Source organism: Eumetopias jubatus, unplaced genomic scaffold (assembly GCF_037043125.1).
Source record: "Eumetopias jubatus isolate StellerSeaLion01/CBP00866 unplaced genomic scaffold, mEumJub1_p1.0 scaffold_6, whole genome shotgun sequence".
NCBI classification, from domain to species: domain Eukaryota; kingdom Metazoa; phylum Chordata; class Mammalia; order Carnivora; family Otariidae; genus Eumetopias; species Eumetopias jubatus.
The window spans coordinates 107095426-107114260 of record NW_028274812.1 but is presented as its reverse complement, the minus strand read 5'-3'; the positions used below and the strand labels follow the sequence as shown (position 1 = coordinate 107114260).

Sequence of the window (18835 nt, the reverse complement as noted above, 5' to 3'; positions counted from 1 at the left end):
TGTGCTCTCTCTGACAAATAAATAAATAAAATCTATTAAAAAAAATTAAAAGAAAGACCATGACTTCAGCTGGTCTCTGGTCTGCACAGACACACAGTCTAAGAAGACCACAAGGGTGAGTCCAGCCGGCTGGGAGCACCAGGGGGGCATTACGGGAGGCGCGTGACCTACCCCGATGCAGCCAGCGATGAGGCGTTTGAATTGGTCCTTCCGGCGCTTGTCAGCCACTTTCTGCAGAGAGGGGTTCAACAGCTTGCAGTCAAACTGGTCCAGAGAGTCCTTCTGTATGTCCGGGATCTGCTCCATCACAGCTCTGATCTCCAGGTATCTGGGACGCTGTGGAGTAGGGGTATAGAAAACCATGCCATGATGCAGATCGGGGCCCTGCCACCTTCCCCATCCCCCGCCACACCCATGTCTCGGGGCGGCACCAGCTGCCGGCTTTTATGACGGCTCCACTGTCTGGGAGCAGGCCCCGAGGGCTGAAGCTGCAGCGCACCCGGCCTCCGTGCTGTCTGACTCACCAGCGCCTCGTAGATCTGGAAGGCCAGGTGCACCAGGGAAGCCATGCAGCCGTCGTGCTGCCCGTGCGTCTGTAAGCCCTTCAGCACGCTGGTGAAAAGCCATGTGACAGCATCTGCGAGCAGTGTCCCTGACAGCACCTGGGGACACAACTGTGCTCAGGGCCAAAGGGGTACCCTCAGAGAGCCCCAGCACCCCAATTCTTCCAACCGATTGAATCCTCATGGCCCCAGCCTCTCGTAAGGGGTGAGAAGAAGGGGTGAATAACCATACTTGTTTGAGCAGAGGCCAGCAGAGCTGGGTGGTCGTCCTCTGGCAGGACAGAGTATCCTTCCAGGCAAGGGAATTGAAGGCTGTAATTAAGAGCGCCGTACAAACATCCTAGCGGGAAAGGATGAAGGATTACAATGAGAAAATGAACACAATTTTCTGAGCAGGCCTATACACAAGGAGCTGGAGTTCTCATAGGTAAACAGGAACGTGATAAAAGCAGCTACTGAAGACGAGCTTATTCCCTCTCTCTAAAAAACAATCCATACAGAAGAGAAAACCTATGTGTAAGGAGACCGAGCTCAGGCCAGGGGGCGGGGCTGAACACCATAACGTGCCCGTGTGTTTTTCTGAAAGCCTTTGCCCATGCCGGCATGGGAGACACCTTGACCTCTCCCACTGTTTTCTGGGGGCTTTAGGAACCAGGAGCTTAACCCATACAAAGTGGCATTACCTAAAAGAATTCTTTGATGGCATCACAGGTTGAGAAAAGTGGAAGCTGGCGCCATACCCGGAAAACAGAAAAACCTCCCCTGCCCCCTCTACCCACCTCATGCTTCATTAGGCATTTGCCCAGATCTGTGAGCTCCGTCATGGTGGAGGGGGCGACCTCTGTGGCCATCATTTCTTCATCTGTAAACAGAGAGGAGAATGTTAAGCTCCACCCTTTCGGAACAGAGAAGAGCAGGCCACCACGTAAGGGAAAGCTGAGTACCCCGGGCTGCCCCCACCAGCTGCCTGAGAGGCGCAGAAGCCCCTGCCCATGGCAGGTCTAGAGATGCACCTGGCTGAAGTTTGAAAAATAGTGGGAAACAGCAGATTCTCTGAATAGTTACTCAAAAAGCTGTGAACACTGAGGATCTTTTGTGGTTGAAGTATTTGAAGACCCCACTGTAGCAGGCACTGACTAAGTTCCTGGGGATGTAACAGGAAGAGGATGAAGTCCCTTCCCTGATGGGAGTTTACATCCTAGTTAGGGAAACAGGGAATACATGAAGTAAAACAATGTCAGGCAGTGCTAAGTGCTATGAAGAAAAACAGAGCAAAGGAAGGACACACAGTGGCTGGCCGGGGGGCTAGTTTTTCTAAGTTGGTCATGGAAGACCTTTCAGAGGTGACATGTGAATGAGGCAAAGGGACAGGCCATGGATACAGTTAGGAGAAAAGTTATTCTAGTAGAGGAAACAGCAAGTGCAAAGGCTCTCCGGTGGGAGTATGCTGGAGGAATACAGCAAGAGGGCCAGCAGAGAGATAAGCCAGGCGGACATCTCCCCCAGCGCCGACTGCTGGGGAAACCGTTTCTACACGACCTGACCTGGATACAGAAGGGACAGTATTTCAGAATCTAAGGGCAGACCTCTGGAAGGCCACACAGCAGGCTCACTTACCATCTCCATCTGTAGGGGGTGCAGTACCGTGGTCAGCACTTTTCTTTGAAACACAGCACACCGCTAAAGCAAGAAACTGGGGTTACTGGGCTTACTGCCACCATATTAACAGCCACCTCTGGCCAATAAATCCCGAATGGTCTTCAGGGCAGATGAAGATGGGGGAAAGTGGGGCACTGTCCAGGCACAAAATCACCTTCACCAGCAGAAACAGAGGTGTTTGATCAGACTGCTCTGGTCCCCTTTAAGTTCAATTAACTAGAGGGAAATGACAGAATTTTCTGAGAGTAGGTGACCAGGAGAGAATGGCTGATATGGATTTGGTCTGCTATGGATCTCAAACAAATGAATGACCAAAAAAGAAAAAAGAAAATTAGCCACCTTCATGTCCAAGTTTTAAAAATTTTCCCCATTTTGGGGCGCCTGGGTGGCTTAGTCGTTAAGCATCTGCCTTCGGCTCAGGTCATGATCCCAGGGTTCTGGGATTGAGCCCCACATCGGGCTCCCTGCTCAGCGGGGAGCCTGCTTCTCCCTCCCCCACACCCTCTGCTTGTGTTCCCTCTCTTGCTGTGTCTCTGTCAAATAAATAAATAAAATCTTTAAAAAAAATTTTTTTTTCCCTATTTTGACAAAACTAGGAAGTTACTCCTACTATTAATCCAAATTTCTCCTGCTATTTTAGACCATTCCCGCATATTCTGGTCTTACAAATGCAAATACAATACAGTTTACAATTCATAGAATGTCCTTAAGTTGATTTAAGGACTACCTGGCTTCTATCTAGTTAATTATTTCTTAATCGATCTGTCAGTAATGCTGTAAACATGCCTTAATGGGATTGGGTGAGCGACCAGTTCTTTTTCCAGAAAAAGTCTTCTCTACTACCCCTATGTCCCACATGCCACTTACTGATTAGGTCCATGACTTCTCGGGTTAACATCCTCACCAGTTGTTCTTCTAACATCTCTTGAGACTCTGGGTTGTCATCTGCAGTGTCATCTTCCCCACTGCAGGAAAGCAGGGGGCCAAGTTCCATGGGAGTGCAAAAGAGGGAATGACAAGAAAAACAGTGACCCTAACCACACCCCCTGTGCTGACTTCCTTCTCCTGGCTTCCTCTGGTCTACATTCCACACAAATGCTGGGAATGGGACAACAATGATCCCCTGAGGCAGACATTATATCCAGTTGGCTAGAGGTACTGGTGGGTAAGGTTGTCAGCACCCTCCTCAGGCAGCTGAAGATCCCCCCAATAAAGGCTTGACCGGAGTATGCCTAACGGTCACAGACAAGCAGTCTACCATCTAGGCTGAGGACGGCCATAACCTGCTGCTTCCTAGCCCAGATTGGCAGCGTTTTCCACCAAAAGCAGAGACGCTCCTTACCACAGCAGGCTCCTCTGGTTGATGACTTGCCATTTCTGGGAAAGCCTCTGGGAAAACAAAAGGGAAATAATGCTGATAGTGGGGAGGAGGTTGAAACATAATATCTAAGGTCCACTTCATGATTAGAATGAGCCGAGGAGGATTCTAGGTCTCAATGACAGAGCCCTGGGAAGCCCCACAAAGTTAAACCAGCAGATGTGGTTTCTAGAACCTCTCCCGCGCCCATGACGAGGACAGGGTATCCTATGCTTGGGAAGAATCAATGATACTGTAGAATTCCCAGGTCTCTCTGGACACTGTTCACCTAGCTGGTCCTTTTGCTTAATCCCACAGTCAGGGAAAGAGACCCAGGGAAGGCACTCCCCCACCACCTCTCCTCAGTTAACTGGAGGTCAGGAGCAGAACTGGAGTCTGCAGGTCTTCATGGGCAACTGAATCAGTTTAGTTCTTGGGGGGTGCTCAATCTGCTGCAGCAAGCAAAGCCTGCTGTGTTGGGACCGCTGCACGGCCCTCTGGACAGGGCCAGGAGACAACACTTTCAGGAACTCCTGACTTGCAAGACTCATGAGAGGCCAACCTGCCTAAGAGTCCTCTTTGCTCCCCTTTCTGACCGATCTCTTACCATGTGGAGGTAGGTGAAAAGAGGTCCAAGGATTGGAGACACCAGGGCTTCGTAGTGCTCCGGGGGACAGAAGAGCACCAGAGGCTTCACAAAGACCCATGGCGCGGCGGGTTAAGAAGTTTTAGCACATGAGCACAGACCCCTCTCATTCTAAGGCACCCCTGTCCTGCCACATAGCAGGATATCCCTATGGGCAGAGTCAACCCCCAAAGGACCTGCAAGATGCCAAGGACATTCTGTGTTAATAGGCGAAAATGTGGGGCGGCTGGGTGGCTCAGTCGGTGAAGCGTCTGCCTTCAGCTCTGGTCATGATCCTAGGGTCCTGGGATAGAGTCCCGCATCGGGTTCCCTGCTCAGCAGGGAGTCTGCTTTTCCCTCTCACTCTGCCCCTCCCCTCCACTTGTGCTCTAATAAATCAATAAAATCTTAAAAAAAAAAAAAAAAGGCAAAAATCTTCAAGCTCTTTTCCAAAACCCTGGGCTGCTCAGGAATGGATACTAGGCTGCCCATTACAGACACTTATTTGCCCAGAAGGAAAAAAGAGGGGGAACACTCTCCTTTGCTAGTCTCCTTATAACTTCAGAGAAGAAAGATACTCTCAAAAACATTTAAAGGGAAAAAAAAAAAAGGGTCCAAATGAGAATGAAGTATGAGAGGAAGCACCCAACAGGATGCAGAAAAGAGATTAAAAAGCCAAAAAAATGGGTGCCTGGGTGGCTCAGTTGGTTAAGCGACTGCCTTCGGCTCAGGTCATGATCCTGGAGTCCCGGGATCGAGTCCCACATCGGGCTCCCTGCTCAGCAGGGAGTCTGCTTCTCCCTCTGACCCTCTTCCCTCTCGTGCTATCTCTCATTCTCTCTCTCTCAAATAAATAAAATCTTAAAAAAAAAAAAAAAAGCCAAAAAAACCTTTATCTTTCCTATTTCCAAGAAGTCGGATGGTCAAGATTTACCCCTAAGGAGAACACTTTCCAGCCCCGCTGGCCTGCCCTCCTGTTTTTCCTGCATTTCTGCCAACCTTCTCGTCCATTTCCTGTAGTTATCACACACTTGGGTAAATGAGCCCATCTATTCCACCTGCTCAGCTCTGTCTCCTCTGGTGCCTGAAAGCTGCTCCTGTCTGCAACCCTCCGGCCCTTTGGGTTTTGGGTTATCTAGGGACTTTGGAAAGGATATGAAGCATGGGTCTGAGTCGGTAGTCAGGAATATTGTTCAAGTTGACAAAGGCCGAGCTGAGGAGCTGAGTAGCAAGGTGCTCCACAGTGTAGAAGTCCTGCTGCATGGAAGGACCCGCCTTCCCAAGAATATGGAAACTGTAAGGGAAAATCACAGCCAGTGACAAACCCCACCTTTGTCCCTGCCAGCCCCGAATGCCCCAGGAATTTCTAGCCTATGCTAAGACTTCTCAGCTAGAAAAGCAATTGCATTTGGTTCGTAAGAGACCTTCAGCTCAATCAGTAACGCACCCCTCACCCGCCTTTAAGGGAACTTGATAGTAGATTTAGCATCTTTTTAAAGACAGATGTTGGCACCCGAGATCAACAGTAGCCTTCATTACTTCATAAGCAATATGGATTTACAACAAACAGTCTCTTTTGGTTAGCCTGGCTGACCGGAGCACTGGGTGAGTGAGGACAGTATCTGGGGTGTGGTGTGCTACGGGAGGGCCAGTTACCTCCCCATCCTACAACCAGGAGCCAAAGACAAAGTCTGGCTAGTGGCCTCCAGAGTCCTATTCAAAGTAGCTGAGTAGTGAGAGTTCTGAGAAAATGCAGCCTCACTCACTGGATCTTATACTGTGGTCTCAGCATTTTATGCACCAGAAACAGACAAGTTAGGCATAAAATCTCAAGTCATGGCTAGGGTGGAGACACATATGACAATTATAGAAAAGCAAATGCAAGAAAGCCAGCCAAATCACTTCGGTGTGACACTAGAATCATTGGCTTCCTGTCAAATTTTGGCCCCACCTTACCCGTATACTAGATGTCTACATCAGAAGCCCTATCCATGGCATTCCTATACTACGCATGTCCAAAAAGAGACCAGAGAGAAACAGCATCGGTTTCTTACCAGTTTTCATAGAGAGTGCAGAAGAAACGCTGCATTCTTTCCAAGACCGTTTTGTAGACAGGAGAGTCATTCAGTTCCAAGAGAGGTTGAGGTAAGCCTACAGAGAGAGATGGGTCGGGAACACGCTCTTCTGCTGCCAAGGAGACCCTATGGCAGGCAGATGAGTTTTGGGGGTGGGGGTGACAACTGCCATAAATGCGAAGCAGCTGGCCATGTCTTCTACCAGATGGAGGTGCTAAGAGCTCCCCTCGAAGTGACTGCTACAACACTGTTTTGGTAGAGAAAGGGGGAAGCTATTTCAGTACCCAGGACTTCAGACCAGGCCTGGGCGCCCCAACTTTTTGCATGGGTTTCTTCAGATGGTACTTGTACCAAAAGACACGGTGACAGCTCAAAATGATCTCTCCATAAAGCACCAGGGATGCCACCCTCCCTTTTTTAAGTTGGGGAACCTCTTTTTCAAGCAACATTTTATGCAAAAGCCCAATATGTAAAGCAGATCATAATGAAACCCACTAATCACAGTACGACAGAGATTTGTAAGAGCCAAAAGATCTAGACTTCTCACCAGAGGCAGTTTTTATTCCAAGTCTTGCTCATGGCTGGAAGCTGACAAGAGGGAACTGTTTGTCCATTCTAGTATGTTTTGGGTGAACATCTATTTCTATAGCAGGAATTCCTGGTTTAATTTGAATAACTGAATGGCAGAGTAGGGGAGTGGGAATGGGTGGTGAAGCAACAGCTATTTTTTATAGTAATTGCAAGACATTTCTTGGAAGTTCTATTTTTATTATTTTCTGTAACGTGCAGTGATGTGATGCCAAAAGGAAAGGCCCAGGACCATGTAGGCCGAGTCAGACTCCAGAGCTCCAGAAAGGCCAACTGACACCCTTCTTTTCATGAATGTCACAGCCGAGGAATGCTCACTGGCCTGCTTACTCACAGCCAGGCCCAGGCAGAGGTTATGGCTAGGAATGAAGAGATACTGTGGGGGCTGTGATGGTGAGCCAGCACAAAGCTCCAGAGATGGGTACAGGGTTTAGGCAACTGGATGTCTCTGGCTTTAACTTCTAACCACTGCCTCGCTCTGTGTGTTCCAGTCATGTGAGACACCCCTCCCTATTCCCTGGATATACCTCTTTCCTGCATGCCGCAGCGTCTTATACCTGCCTTTCTATCTGCCGAGAAGGCTCAACATCTTCTCTTGCCCCCAGCCTGATGAGCTCCTTCCTACTTATCCTTCAAGTCTCTACTAGGAGGCAGTCCTTTGACTCCTCTCCAACATGGGTGAGGTTTCCCAATTAACACATGGCCACTTTCCTTCCCAGCACATATCACAGGATTGCATAGTTATTTGCTAATGGGAAAAATGAGTTAAAGCAGCATTTGAATCAAGGTAACAACTGGGAAACATGGTTTAGAATCTATTCCTTTAAGGTTTTTGATTATATATATATAATATACTGCTAATTAAAGCTATTTGAGCTTAACTGCTTTTAAGATTTATTTATTTATTTGACAGAGAGAGACACAGTGAGAGAGGGAACACAAGCAGGGGGAGTGGGAGAGGGAGAAGCAGGCCTCCTGTGGAGCAGGGAGCCTGATGCAGGGCTCAATCCCAGGACCCTGGATCATGACCTGAGCCAAAGGCAGATGCTTAACAACTGAGCCACCCAGGTGCCCCAAGATTTATTTATTTAAGAGTTTAACTGACTTAACACTTTTTTTTTCATATGTGAAAGCAGGAAAAGTCTGCTAATATCCTTCAGGTCAAAAAGACCATGGTTTATTTATAATCTAAAGGCTCTGACACACCCTTCTACCTGGAAGGGTTAACACAGTGCGGAGGGGGGTGGCAGAGGGGAACAACTGCCTTGGAAGACCCAAGATAATGAAGTCAATGCACTTGTTCCCAGAGACCCTGCGGGAGCTGCACAGAGAAACAGACAGCTGAGGTGGTGTCAGGCGAGGAGGAGCTGACAGTGACACAGGCACCCCAACGCTGCTGGAGGAGTCCATTAGAGGTAAGGTAAACTTCAAGGAAAGAAAAACAGGTTAGATTTCTTACCTAAAATTGCAGATTTCTCCGCTTCAAGCATATCCAGAGCTTTTGTGAAAGGCTCTGCCATCTTGGCCAGCATTTCTGGTGCATATAAAGTATTGTGAGTTCTGCAAGAAATAAGGATGCTATGTGAACATTTCCTAGTCAGCTGCACAAGGAAAGAATGGGTTTCACCCCATAATTCAGTGATACTACACATCCACATTAGACAGATCTCCTGGCCAACGGTACTCCCCGGAGGGGAAATAAGATACAAATACTTAAATGTTTCCCTGGAAATGGGAATAGACTATTAGGCTGTATAGTATTCAAAACCCAAAAGCAATCAAGATGAGAAGCAAATCCTGAGACAGCTGGATGACAGCACAATCTAAAGCCAGAAATAGAAATTATTTTTTTAAAAGACTTTTTAAAATTTTTTTTATTTTTTTAAAGATTTAATTTATTTGACACAGAGAGAGAGAGAGCACACAGCAGGGGGAGCAGCAGAGGCAGAGGGAGAAGCAGGCTTCCCAATGAGTGGGGAGCCCGACTTGGGACTCGATCCCAGGACCCTGAGATCACGACCTGAGCCAAAGGCAGATGCCTAATGACTGAACCACCCAGGCACCCCAAGACTTACTTATTTTAAAGAGAGGGAGAGAGAGCCTGTACACGCCATGCATGCGAGTGGGGCGAGGGGCAGAGAGAGATGGAGAGAGAGAATCCCAAGCAGACTCCATGCCCAGGGAAGAGCCCAGTGCAGGGCTCGATCCCATGACCCTGAGGATCATGACCTGAAGGGAAACAAGAATCAGATGCCCAACCAACTGAGCAACCCAGGCACCCCAAAAGGGAAATTCTTTTAAATCTGAGACAATGCCTGGGCACTCCCAGTTTGCAGACTGCTGGTGAGAAAGGAGGAAATGTCAGAGGCTCTGTGCTTTCACAGGCGGGAACACAGAGCAGGTAATGAAATGCCCTCACTTTCAGATGTCTGGTATTCATTCTAAGAGCCTGGACCCTACAATGCTCTGACAGTTGCTTCTGCCTCCTGGAAGAAGAGTCACAGTTCCCAACAGAAGACCAAAATGCCTTACCTGAGCAGTCACTGGCTGTGTAGAACTAAGGAGCAATGACTATGGACCTGAGCTACCTGCCATCCACAGCTGTCAGCCCCTCCTCCTGCCGCCCCCAGCAATGGCACTACCAACAATCTACAGCCAGGGAGTGTAACTACCTGTTTTTTGTTGAAAAGTTAATTATAAAACATTTCAAACATAGGGAAAGTTACAAAAAAATAAAAATTGTACAAAATACAGAAGTTACAAAAAAAACACCAGCAGGGTTAAATATTTCAGATGCACACCGAACAGATAATTTCAGACCATGCTTATTTAAATTAAAAAACACTCAACACTGTTTTTTTTAAATCTAACCATGTACACTCAGTACAATCATTTCAACTTTTAGAATGCCACTTAATTAATTCTAGTTCATCTCCCCACCTCCCTGAGGGCTAGTAAGTTTGTCCCCTTTTCTAGCAATGAGCTTTTCTGCAGAGTTCTTGTGCACATGTGTGAGTTTCTCTATGGTAGACAGAAACACGTAGAATTGCTGGATACTTGTGCTTCGCAACTCATGTGCTGCACGTGTCTTCTGGTCTGTGGCGTGACTTGCTTATACTAATATTTCCAATAGGCTTTATGCCCCGTTTTTTCCACTGTGGTTAAAATTCATATAACATAAAATTTATCACTTTTAAGTGTACAGTTCAGTGGTACAAATACACTCAGACTGTTGTGCAACCATCTATCCATCCCCTATTTTTTGTCTCATAAAACTGCAACTCTATACCTATTAAACAGTAGCATCCCATTCCTCCTTCCCCCAGATCCTGGCAAGCACCATCATACTTTCTGACTTTAGGATTGTGACCATATTTGGCATCTTGTGTAAGTAAAATCCTGTAGGATTTGTCCTTCTGTGACTGGCTTATATCATTTAGCACACTGTCCTCAAGGTTCATCTATGTTGTAGCATATTGAAGAACTGTCTTCCTTTTAAAGGCTGAAAAATATTCTACTGTATGTAAATATCACATTCATCCATCAACGGACACTTGGGTTGCTTCCACTTTTTTTTTTAAGATTTTATTTTTAAGCAATCTCTACGCCCAATGTGGGGCTCAAACTCACAACCCTGAAATCAAGAGGCCCATGCTCCTCCAAGTGAACCAGCCAGGCACCCCTGCTTCCACGTTTTAGCTAGTATAAATGATGCTGCTATGAACTTGAGTGTATCAATAACTCTTGAGACCCTGCTTTCAATTCTTTTGAGAACCCAGAACTGGAATTGCTAGATCATACGATATTTTTATTTTCTTGAGGAACTATCCAACTGTTTTTTTGCAGCTGTCCCATTTTATATTCCCACAACTGTGCACTCCCACAATTCTTATTAGTATCTGCTTGATAGTGACCCGCATACTCCTTAGGCTGTTAGCTTCTCTTCAATCTTTTTTTTCTGTTCGTCAGCCTCATTAATTTCCATTATCCTATCTTGATTTTTTTTAAAATTATTTATTTTTAGTAATCTCTACACCCAATGGGGGGCTTGATCTCACAACCTCAAGATCAAGAGTCACATGCTCCTCTGACTGAGGCAGCCAGGAACTTACTTTCTTCTGCTCTGGAAATCTGCCTTTGAATCCCTCTAGTGAATTTTCATTTGTTATTGTACTTTTTCAGCTCCAGAATTTCTTTTTGGTTTCCTGTTAGGTTTTCTATTCCTTTATAGATATTTCCATTTTGTTCATTGTTTTCTTGACTTTCTCCACATCTTCTTTTAGTTCTTTGAGCATCTTTAAAACCGTTGTTTTAAAATCTTTGTCTAGGGACGCCTGGGTGGCTCAGTTGGTTAAGCGTCTGCCTTCGGCTCAGGTCATGATCCCGGGGTCCTGGGATTGAGCCCTGCATTGGGCTCCTTGCTCAGCAGGGAGCCTGCCTCTCTCTCTCCGCTATCCGCCCCCCGCGCTCTAATAGATAAATAAAATCTTTTAAAAAAATAAAGTCTTTGTTTAGGGGTGCCTGGGTGGTTCAGTTGGTTAGGCATCTGACTTAATTTTGGCTCTGGTCATGATCTCAGGGTCGCACTGAGCATGGAGCCTGCTTAAGATCCACCCCCCCCCCCCCCACTGCCCTTTCTCAGTCAGTTAAGCATCTGCTTTCCACTCTGGCTATGATCCCAGGGTCCTGGGATGGACCCCAGCGTCTCAGGCTCTCTGCTCAGTGGGGACTCTGCTTCTCCCTCTCCCTGCTGCTCTGCTTACTTATGCTGTCAAATAAATTAATGGAATCTTAAAAAAAAAAAATGCTCTCCTTCTTCCTCTGCCCTTCCCCCACCCCCACTCGCGCATGCTCTCTCTAAAAATAACAAAGTCTGTCTAGTAGGCTTGACATTTAGATCTTTTTCAGAGATAGTTTCTGTTGATTTATTTTTTTCTTTGAACGGGTCATACTTTCTGTACATGCCTTCTGATTTTTGGTTGAACACTGGACATTTGAGTCTAATGATGTGGTAACTCTGAAAATCATATTCTTCTTCCCCATACTGATTTTTTTGATTGTTGTAGGCTGTCTCTGGGCCAAAGACCCACTGAGGTATAAACTTAAATGTTTTCTCAGGTCTTTTCTGAGCCTTTCCCTGGGTATGCACAACCACTTTTTAATTATCTCCATATATGCAATTGTTCTGGAATGCCCTAAACTTTAAAGTCTGGCTCACAAAAGAGGAAAAGTTGAAAAATGAAAGGGGAGGGGGACAATGGCCTTTTAAATCTCCTGAATGTTACTTCAGCAGGAGGGGAAGAGGCTTGCAACAATGTCTGTGTCTGCACTGGTGTGATCAGAAGTAGCAATCAGTGATCAGAGCACAGATCTCCAATATTTAGTGAACTGGGGCCGCTGCTCCAAGAACACGTGCACAGCTGCCTGCCAAGGGGCTGGGGGCTAGGTAGCTGCTATTGTGCTAAGAGCCAATACTGACTTAAATTACCCACAATTTACCATTCAAGTCTTCCTGGGGAAGTTGCAAGCCTTCAAGATTCCAGAGTTCCAAAATCAGATTCTGCCAGTACAACTGTTATCTAGATGGGCTGACAGATTTCCTAGAGCTTCTTACCCTGCCAATCTTCCTGGGCTTTAGTTTTAACACAAATGTACTGACCTTCACCATGGTTTGTTCTTCTTGTGTCTTAAGAACTCATTGACTATCCATTTCTTTTTTTAAAAGATTTTATTTATTTATTTGACAGAGAGAGAGACAGCGAGAGCAGGAACACAAGCAGGGCGAGTGGGAGAGGGAGAAGCAGGCCTCCCGCGGAGCAGGGAGCCCGATGTGGGACTCGATCCCAGGACCCTGGGATCATGACCTGAGCCGAAGGCAGATGCTTAACGACTGAGCCACCCAGGCGCCCCTCATTCACTATCCTGATACCATAAATACAGTCTAGGAGTCTTTAGTGTATTAATCTATTTAAACTTCTTTTTCTGTATGATGACAGGTAGGAATCCACTCCCCCCCAACCCCATCTGAGAAAGCCAACTGTCCCTGCATGATGCATTAAATAATTTAGGCTTCTTTTTCACTGACTTACATTACTTCGGTCATTACTTTTGTCATAAATCAGTCTGTCACACACACTCTAAGACACTTTTACCATTGCACTGAACCCATCATCACCTAAGAAAGATTTCTACTCAAAAACGACTAGTATCAGATTAATTTTATAGACCAGGAGTCAGATAGAATATATTGTAGACTTAACCAGCCATATGCTTTCTCTCCTGAATATGCCACTCTGCTGCTGAAGCACAATAGCAGCCATAGGCAATAAGTGAATGAATGGGCATGGCGTGCTCCAATAAAACTTTATTTATAAAATATGCAGAGACCCGTACTTGGCCCTTGGGCTGTGGTTTGCCAACCCTTGCTCTAGATCTAATTATTTATAAGAAATATAAAGTAAAGCTGACTAAGAGATGCAGTCAGCAAAATCCAAACCAGGGGAAACCGTACAAGTACAAAGCTAGTTTTTTCACCAAATAAACTGAAAAGACAGGGCAAATAACAAATTTAGACATCAAAGACATCTCAAACACTACGAACAGACCTAGTTTGGATCCTGAGTCAAACAAACAAAAAAAAAAACACCTAAAATATTTTGGGGACTATTTGCACACTGATGGGACATTTGATGATGTTAAGAAATTAGTTACTATTTTAAGATTTAACAATGGATCGGTAATTTTTTTCTTTTTCCCAAAGATTTATTTGTCAGAGAGAGAGAGAGAGAGAGATAGACAGAGCAAGAGCAAGCACGCATGCGCAAGGGGGCGCAGCATGCAGAGGGAGAAGCAGGCTCCCCATTGAGCAAGAAGCCTGATGCAGGACTCAATCCCAGGAACCCGGGATCATGACCTGAGCCGAAAGCAGCCACTTGACCAACTGAGCCACCCAGGCACCCCCAGATTAGTAATTTCTTATTTGTAATTTCTACATCTGTGTTTACAAGTGCTTTTATGCCTAACTTGTCCTCTTTGGCACTGTCAATGTCTAGTTTTGCCTCCTCTGTGGAATACGGTATGAACTCCTTGTCTTATTGACAACTAAGCAAACGTATTTTGCCATTCATCTGTTTAAGTTTTTCAAAGAATCAAAGTAAATTCCTTTTTGATTAGTAGCATATTTTAGGACTAGGTTTTTTTTTTTGTTTTTAGCTGGCCAGACTCTTAACTGGAGGGCTATGTACCATCTTCGGGAATCAGATGAGGCATGTTCTTATTCCAAACTATATTCTGAACTACTATTCACCAGTATCCCACTGGATAATGTGAATTCATAACCTATTTCCTTCTACAGTCCTGAAATTACACTGTACCTTCTCTCATTCACTCTTCTCCATGATTCCAAAAGGCTGTGTTAAGCTTCCTGACCTGGATTCTAGTACTTTGGAACATTCTGTTACCAGATAACTAGCTTTTACTGTGAGGACGAGATGCAAACCAGTGCCTTGTGCAGGGCCCCCCCAAGTTTTGTCTCATTCACAACAATCCTCTGGGGTTGGTGAGTTTTATTCTCCCCATGTAACAGATGAAAAAAGGAAACTGAAGTAAGGTTGTTACTTTGAGTAGTTGCAGCTCACGTAGTTGCCAATGATTTTAAGATAGAGACCTTTCTGGGGGCTCCTGGCTGGCTCAGTCAGTAGCGCCTGACACTCTTGACCTCGGGCTTGTAAAAGTTCGAGCCCCATATCAGATGTAGGGATTACTTAAAAATAAAATCTTAAAAAAAAAAAAATGGAGAGTCTTCTGTGTTAACTCTTCTAGGAAATGAGCACAACCCTGGGGGCACAACTGCATTAAGCAGGACTTCAACAATGCTATTAGTGTGTGTTCATGCCCATGGCTTAGTGACTCCTGGCCACACCTAGGCTCAGGAAGCTCAGATAAATTAAGTAACGACCACAGGTCACAGCTAAGGACACAGTCTTCTCTACCCCTGCCTTGGTACAGGAAGAGGGCTATGACCCTAGTGTGCATATGAGTGTATCAACCCCCACCTTGTTTCTAAGTGTGCCATCCTCTTGCTTACCTTTGCTCATGCTGTTCCCCTCACCTTTCCTCTTCTTTGCCTCAATTGACTAATAAACCTTCAGACTTCAACTCCATTGTTAGCTGACCCTCCATTTTCTCCATCAGAGTTAAATGCTCTCTCCTCAATGCTCCTGAAGGTTATTTAATGAAGCCATCAAAGATTTACCTACTATCCTATGGTTTACAAAGGGTTTTCAGAGTAATGATTTCATTTGGTTCTCAGCAGAATGCTGTACATTAGTAAGAACTGATGTTTATTGAAGAAACACAAAGTCTAGTTTTGATATTAAAATAAAGCAGCCTTAGAAAATGACTGAGATTTGAGAAAATACCTCAAATAAATAAAATCTTAAAAAGTATATATAATTCAGTGCTATTTAAGATATCACAATGTTGTCCAAGCACTAGCTCTTTTTTTTTTTTAAAGACTGATTTATTTGAGAGAGAAAGTGAGAGTACGCTCGCACGTAAGCTGGCAGAGAGGGAGAAGCAGACTCCCCGCCGAGCAGGGAGCCCAATTCCAGACTCAATCCCAGGACCCCGGGATCATGACCTGAGCCGAAGGCAGATGCTTCACTGTTTGAGCCACCCAGGTGCCCCTCAACTTTTAATATGTGAAACTTCAGGGAAGTCTCTGAGCAGGGAACGACAAGGGCCAACGGCAAGTCACATCCTCCATCCCCCCACCCCATAGCCATTAAGTAGGAACAGTTAAGTAGCAGCAGTTAATCTCCATTTCTCCCTTCCTCCAGCTTCTGGCAACACAAGTTTACTGTCTCTATGGATTTATCTATTCTAGATATTCCATATAAATGGAATTATACAATATGTGGCCTTCTGTGTCTGGCACCTTTCACTTAGCATAATGGTTTTGAGGTTCTTCTACATTATAGCATGTTAACAATACTTCATTCCTTCTTATGGCTGAGTATCTGAGTTTCCACCGACTGGCTATTGTGATAGAGTGCTGGGAGAACATTCGTCGGCAAGTATTTGTGTACCTATTGGCAGTTCTTTTGGGTATATGTGCAAGAGTGGAAATGCTAGGTCATGTGGTAATTCTATAATTAAATTTCTGAAAAATTAACCATTTTCTTTTTTCCATAGCAGTTGAACCATTTCACGTTCCCCACCAGCAATGTACAAGGGTTCCAGTTTCTCCTCATCTTGCCAACTTATACAATTTTTGGGGGATGGGGGCAGGGCGTGGTGAGGCATAGAGGGAAAAGGAATCTTAAGCAGGCTTCACACCCAGCATGGAGCACAACACAGGGCTCATTCTCACGACTCTGGGATCATGACCTGAGCTGAAATCAAGAGTCAGACGCTTAACTGACTGAGCCACCCAGGTGCCCCATAATTTTGTTTCTTTTTTAAAGATTATTTATTTGAGAGAGCAGAGTGAGTGAGAACACGAGTAGGGGCAGGGGCAGAGGGAGAGGGAGAAGCAGGCTCCCTGCTCAGCAGGGAGCCCAATACTGGGCTCAATCCCAGGACCGAGATCATGACCTGAGCCAAAGGTAGGCACTTAACTGACTGAGCCACCCAGGCGCCCCAGAATTTTGTTTCTTAAAAAATTATTATTACTATTTATTATAACCATTCTTTTGGGTGTGAAGTGATCTAGTTTTTATTTGCACTTCCCTAATGTCTAATGATGATGAGCATCTTTTCATGGGCTTGTTGGTCATTTGTCTATCTTCTTTGGAGAAATGTCTATCCAAGTCTTTTGACTGGGTTGTCTATGTCTATCCTTATGGAAGCACCAAATTAACTTGATATCTGTAGCTTTGTAGTGAGTTGAGATTGAGAAGTTTGAGTCCCCTAACTTTGTTCTTTTTCAAGGTTGTTTTAGCTTTCTGGGGCCCCTTACAATTCCATTATTAATCTGAAGACCCTACTTTTCCAGTTCTACAAAAAAGTCCATTAGAAATTGGAATTTTAGTAGGGATTGCATTGAATCTGTAGTTTGCTTTGGGTAGTTTTCCACCTCAACAAAATTAAATTTTCTAATTCATGAATATGGGATGCTTTTCCCTTTATTTAGATTGTTTTTAATTTCAGGAATGTTTTGTAGTGCTCAGTGTATAATAAATCTTTCTTTTCCTTGTTTAAATTTATTCCTATATACTTTATTCTTTTGATGCTATTATAAATGGAATTATTTTCTTCTGGTATTATTCATTGCTGATGTACAAAAACAACTGATTTTTGTATGTTGATCTTGTATCCTGTAACTTTGTTAAATTTGCTTATTATCAGTAATATCTTTTTCTGTGAGTTTGGGGTATTTTCTACGTCATTTGTGAATGGAGATAGTTTTACCTCTTTTCCAATTTGGATGCCTTTATTTCTTTTTCTTGCCTTAATTATCCCTCTGGGACTTGCAGTACACAATGTCGAATAGCAGTGGAATTGGGCATCCTGGGGTTTTTTTTTCAAGATTTTATTTATTTATTTGACAGAGAGAGAGATAGCGAGAGAGAGAACACAAGCAGGGGGAGTGGGAGAGGGAGAAGCAGGCTTCCCGCCGAGCAGGGAGCCCGATGCGGGAGTCAATCCCAGGACCCTGGGATCATGACCTGAGCTGAAGGCGGACGCTTAACAACTGAGCCACCCAGGCGCCCTGGAATTGGGCATCCTTGTCATGTTACTGGTGGTAGGGGGAAAGCTCTCCATCTTTCACCCCTGAGTAGGATATAAGCTATGGAGTTTTCCTAAGAATCATTTTTCATGTTGAGCAAATTCCCTTCTACTTGTAGTTTGCTGAGTGTTTTTATCATCAAAGGGTGTTAAATTTAGATTTTTGCCAAATGCCTTTTCTGTGTCAATTCAGATGATCAGGTAGGCTTTTTCCTTTGTTCTATTTTTTTTTTTAAGATTTTATTTATTTATTTGACAGAGAGAGCGAGAGAGGGAACACAAGCAGGGGGAGTGGGAGAGGGAGAAGCAGGCTTCCTGCCGAGCAGGGAGCCCAATGTGGGACTCGATCCCAGGACCCTGGGATCATGACCTGAGCTGAAGGCAGACACTTAACGACTGAGCCACCCAGGCGCCCCCTTTGTTCTATTAATATGGTGTATTACACTACTTTACTTTCGTATGCTGAAGTACTCTTACATCCCTGGGCTAAATCCCACTTGTCATGGTGTTTAATCTCTTGATCATGCCGCTGGATTCAGTTTGCTCACTATTTTGTGAGGCCATCCAAAACTCTGCCTTAGCCTTTACCTACACTGCTGTGTGGAGACCAAGATTTGGTAAAAGGACCCACTTACTTTGAAAAACTGCAATTTGCCACCTATTTTTAGTTTCTTTCTTTGACAGAGAGAAAGAGCGAGCGCCCGTGCACAAGCAGGGGGTACGGCAGAGGGAGAATCAGACTCCCCGCTGAGCAGGGAGCCCAATGTGGGACTTGATCCACACTTGCGCCACCCAGGCGCCCCTGCCATCTTTTTAGTTTCTAATTTAAGTCTTTCTTGGTGTTTGGGAAGATGGTTAATACTATGAAGTGATCTCTGATAAAATCAGTTCTTACTGAGAAGAAATTCAGTCTTAAATTGGACAGGGAGCAGACAAGCTATCTGTTTTTTTATCCTTTAATTGTGATTGTGACCTCAAAATATAATTTAATAAATTTAAAAAACAGGTATTATTAACACATCCTTGATCAAACATCCTTAACACTACAACAGAATCTTGTATTCCTTATGGTCTCCCCTCCTCCTGCTCAAGAAGATGGTGGTACCCTAGGGCTCTATTTCTAACTCAAAAGCAGCAGCAAGAGGATTCAGAGTATATATTGTTTCACTATCTCTGATTTCCAGTCAGGAGCTTGTAGCAGGGACATCCACAACTCCTAGCAATGTTTAGGCTCCTA

General features: G+C 44.9%; 1 protein-coding gene across 2 annotated transcripts in view; it reads right to left on the bottom strand.

Moving 5' to 3' along the window:
- XPO5 (exportin 5) overlaps window positions 1-18835 on the bottom strand; it is a 53487-nt gene that overhangs the window by 3202 nt on the left and 31450 nt on the right. For both annotated transcript variants that reach the window (XM_028097561.2, XM_028097562.2), the window contains 11 exons: window positions 8327-8427; window positions 6259-6355; window positions 5362-5498; window positions 4187-4284; window positions 3565-3611; window positions 3090-3187; window positions 2181-2243; window positions 1343-1425; window positions 796-903; window positions 525-662; window positions 172-336 (listed from right to left, as the gene is read on the bottom strand). In XM_028097561.2, coding sequence (XP_027953362.1) covers window positions 172-336; window positions 525-662; window positions 796-903; window positions 1343-1425; window positions 2181-2243; window positions 3090-3187; window positions 3565-3611; window positions 4187-4284; window positions 5362-5498; window positions 6259-6355; window positions 8327-8427 — 1135 coding nt within the window. The remainder of the gene's footprint in view (window positions 1-171; window positions 337-524; window positions 663-795; window positions 904-1342; window positions 1426-2180; window positions 2244-3089; window positions 3188-3564; window positions 3612-4186; window positions 4285-5361; window positions 5499-6258; window positions 6356-8326; window positions 8428-18835) is intronic.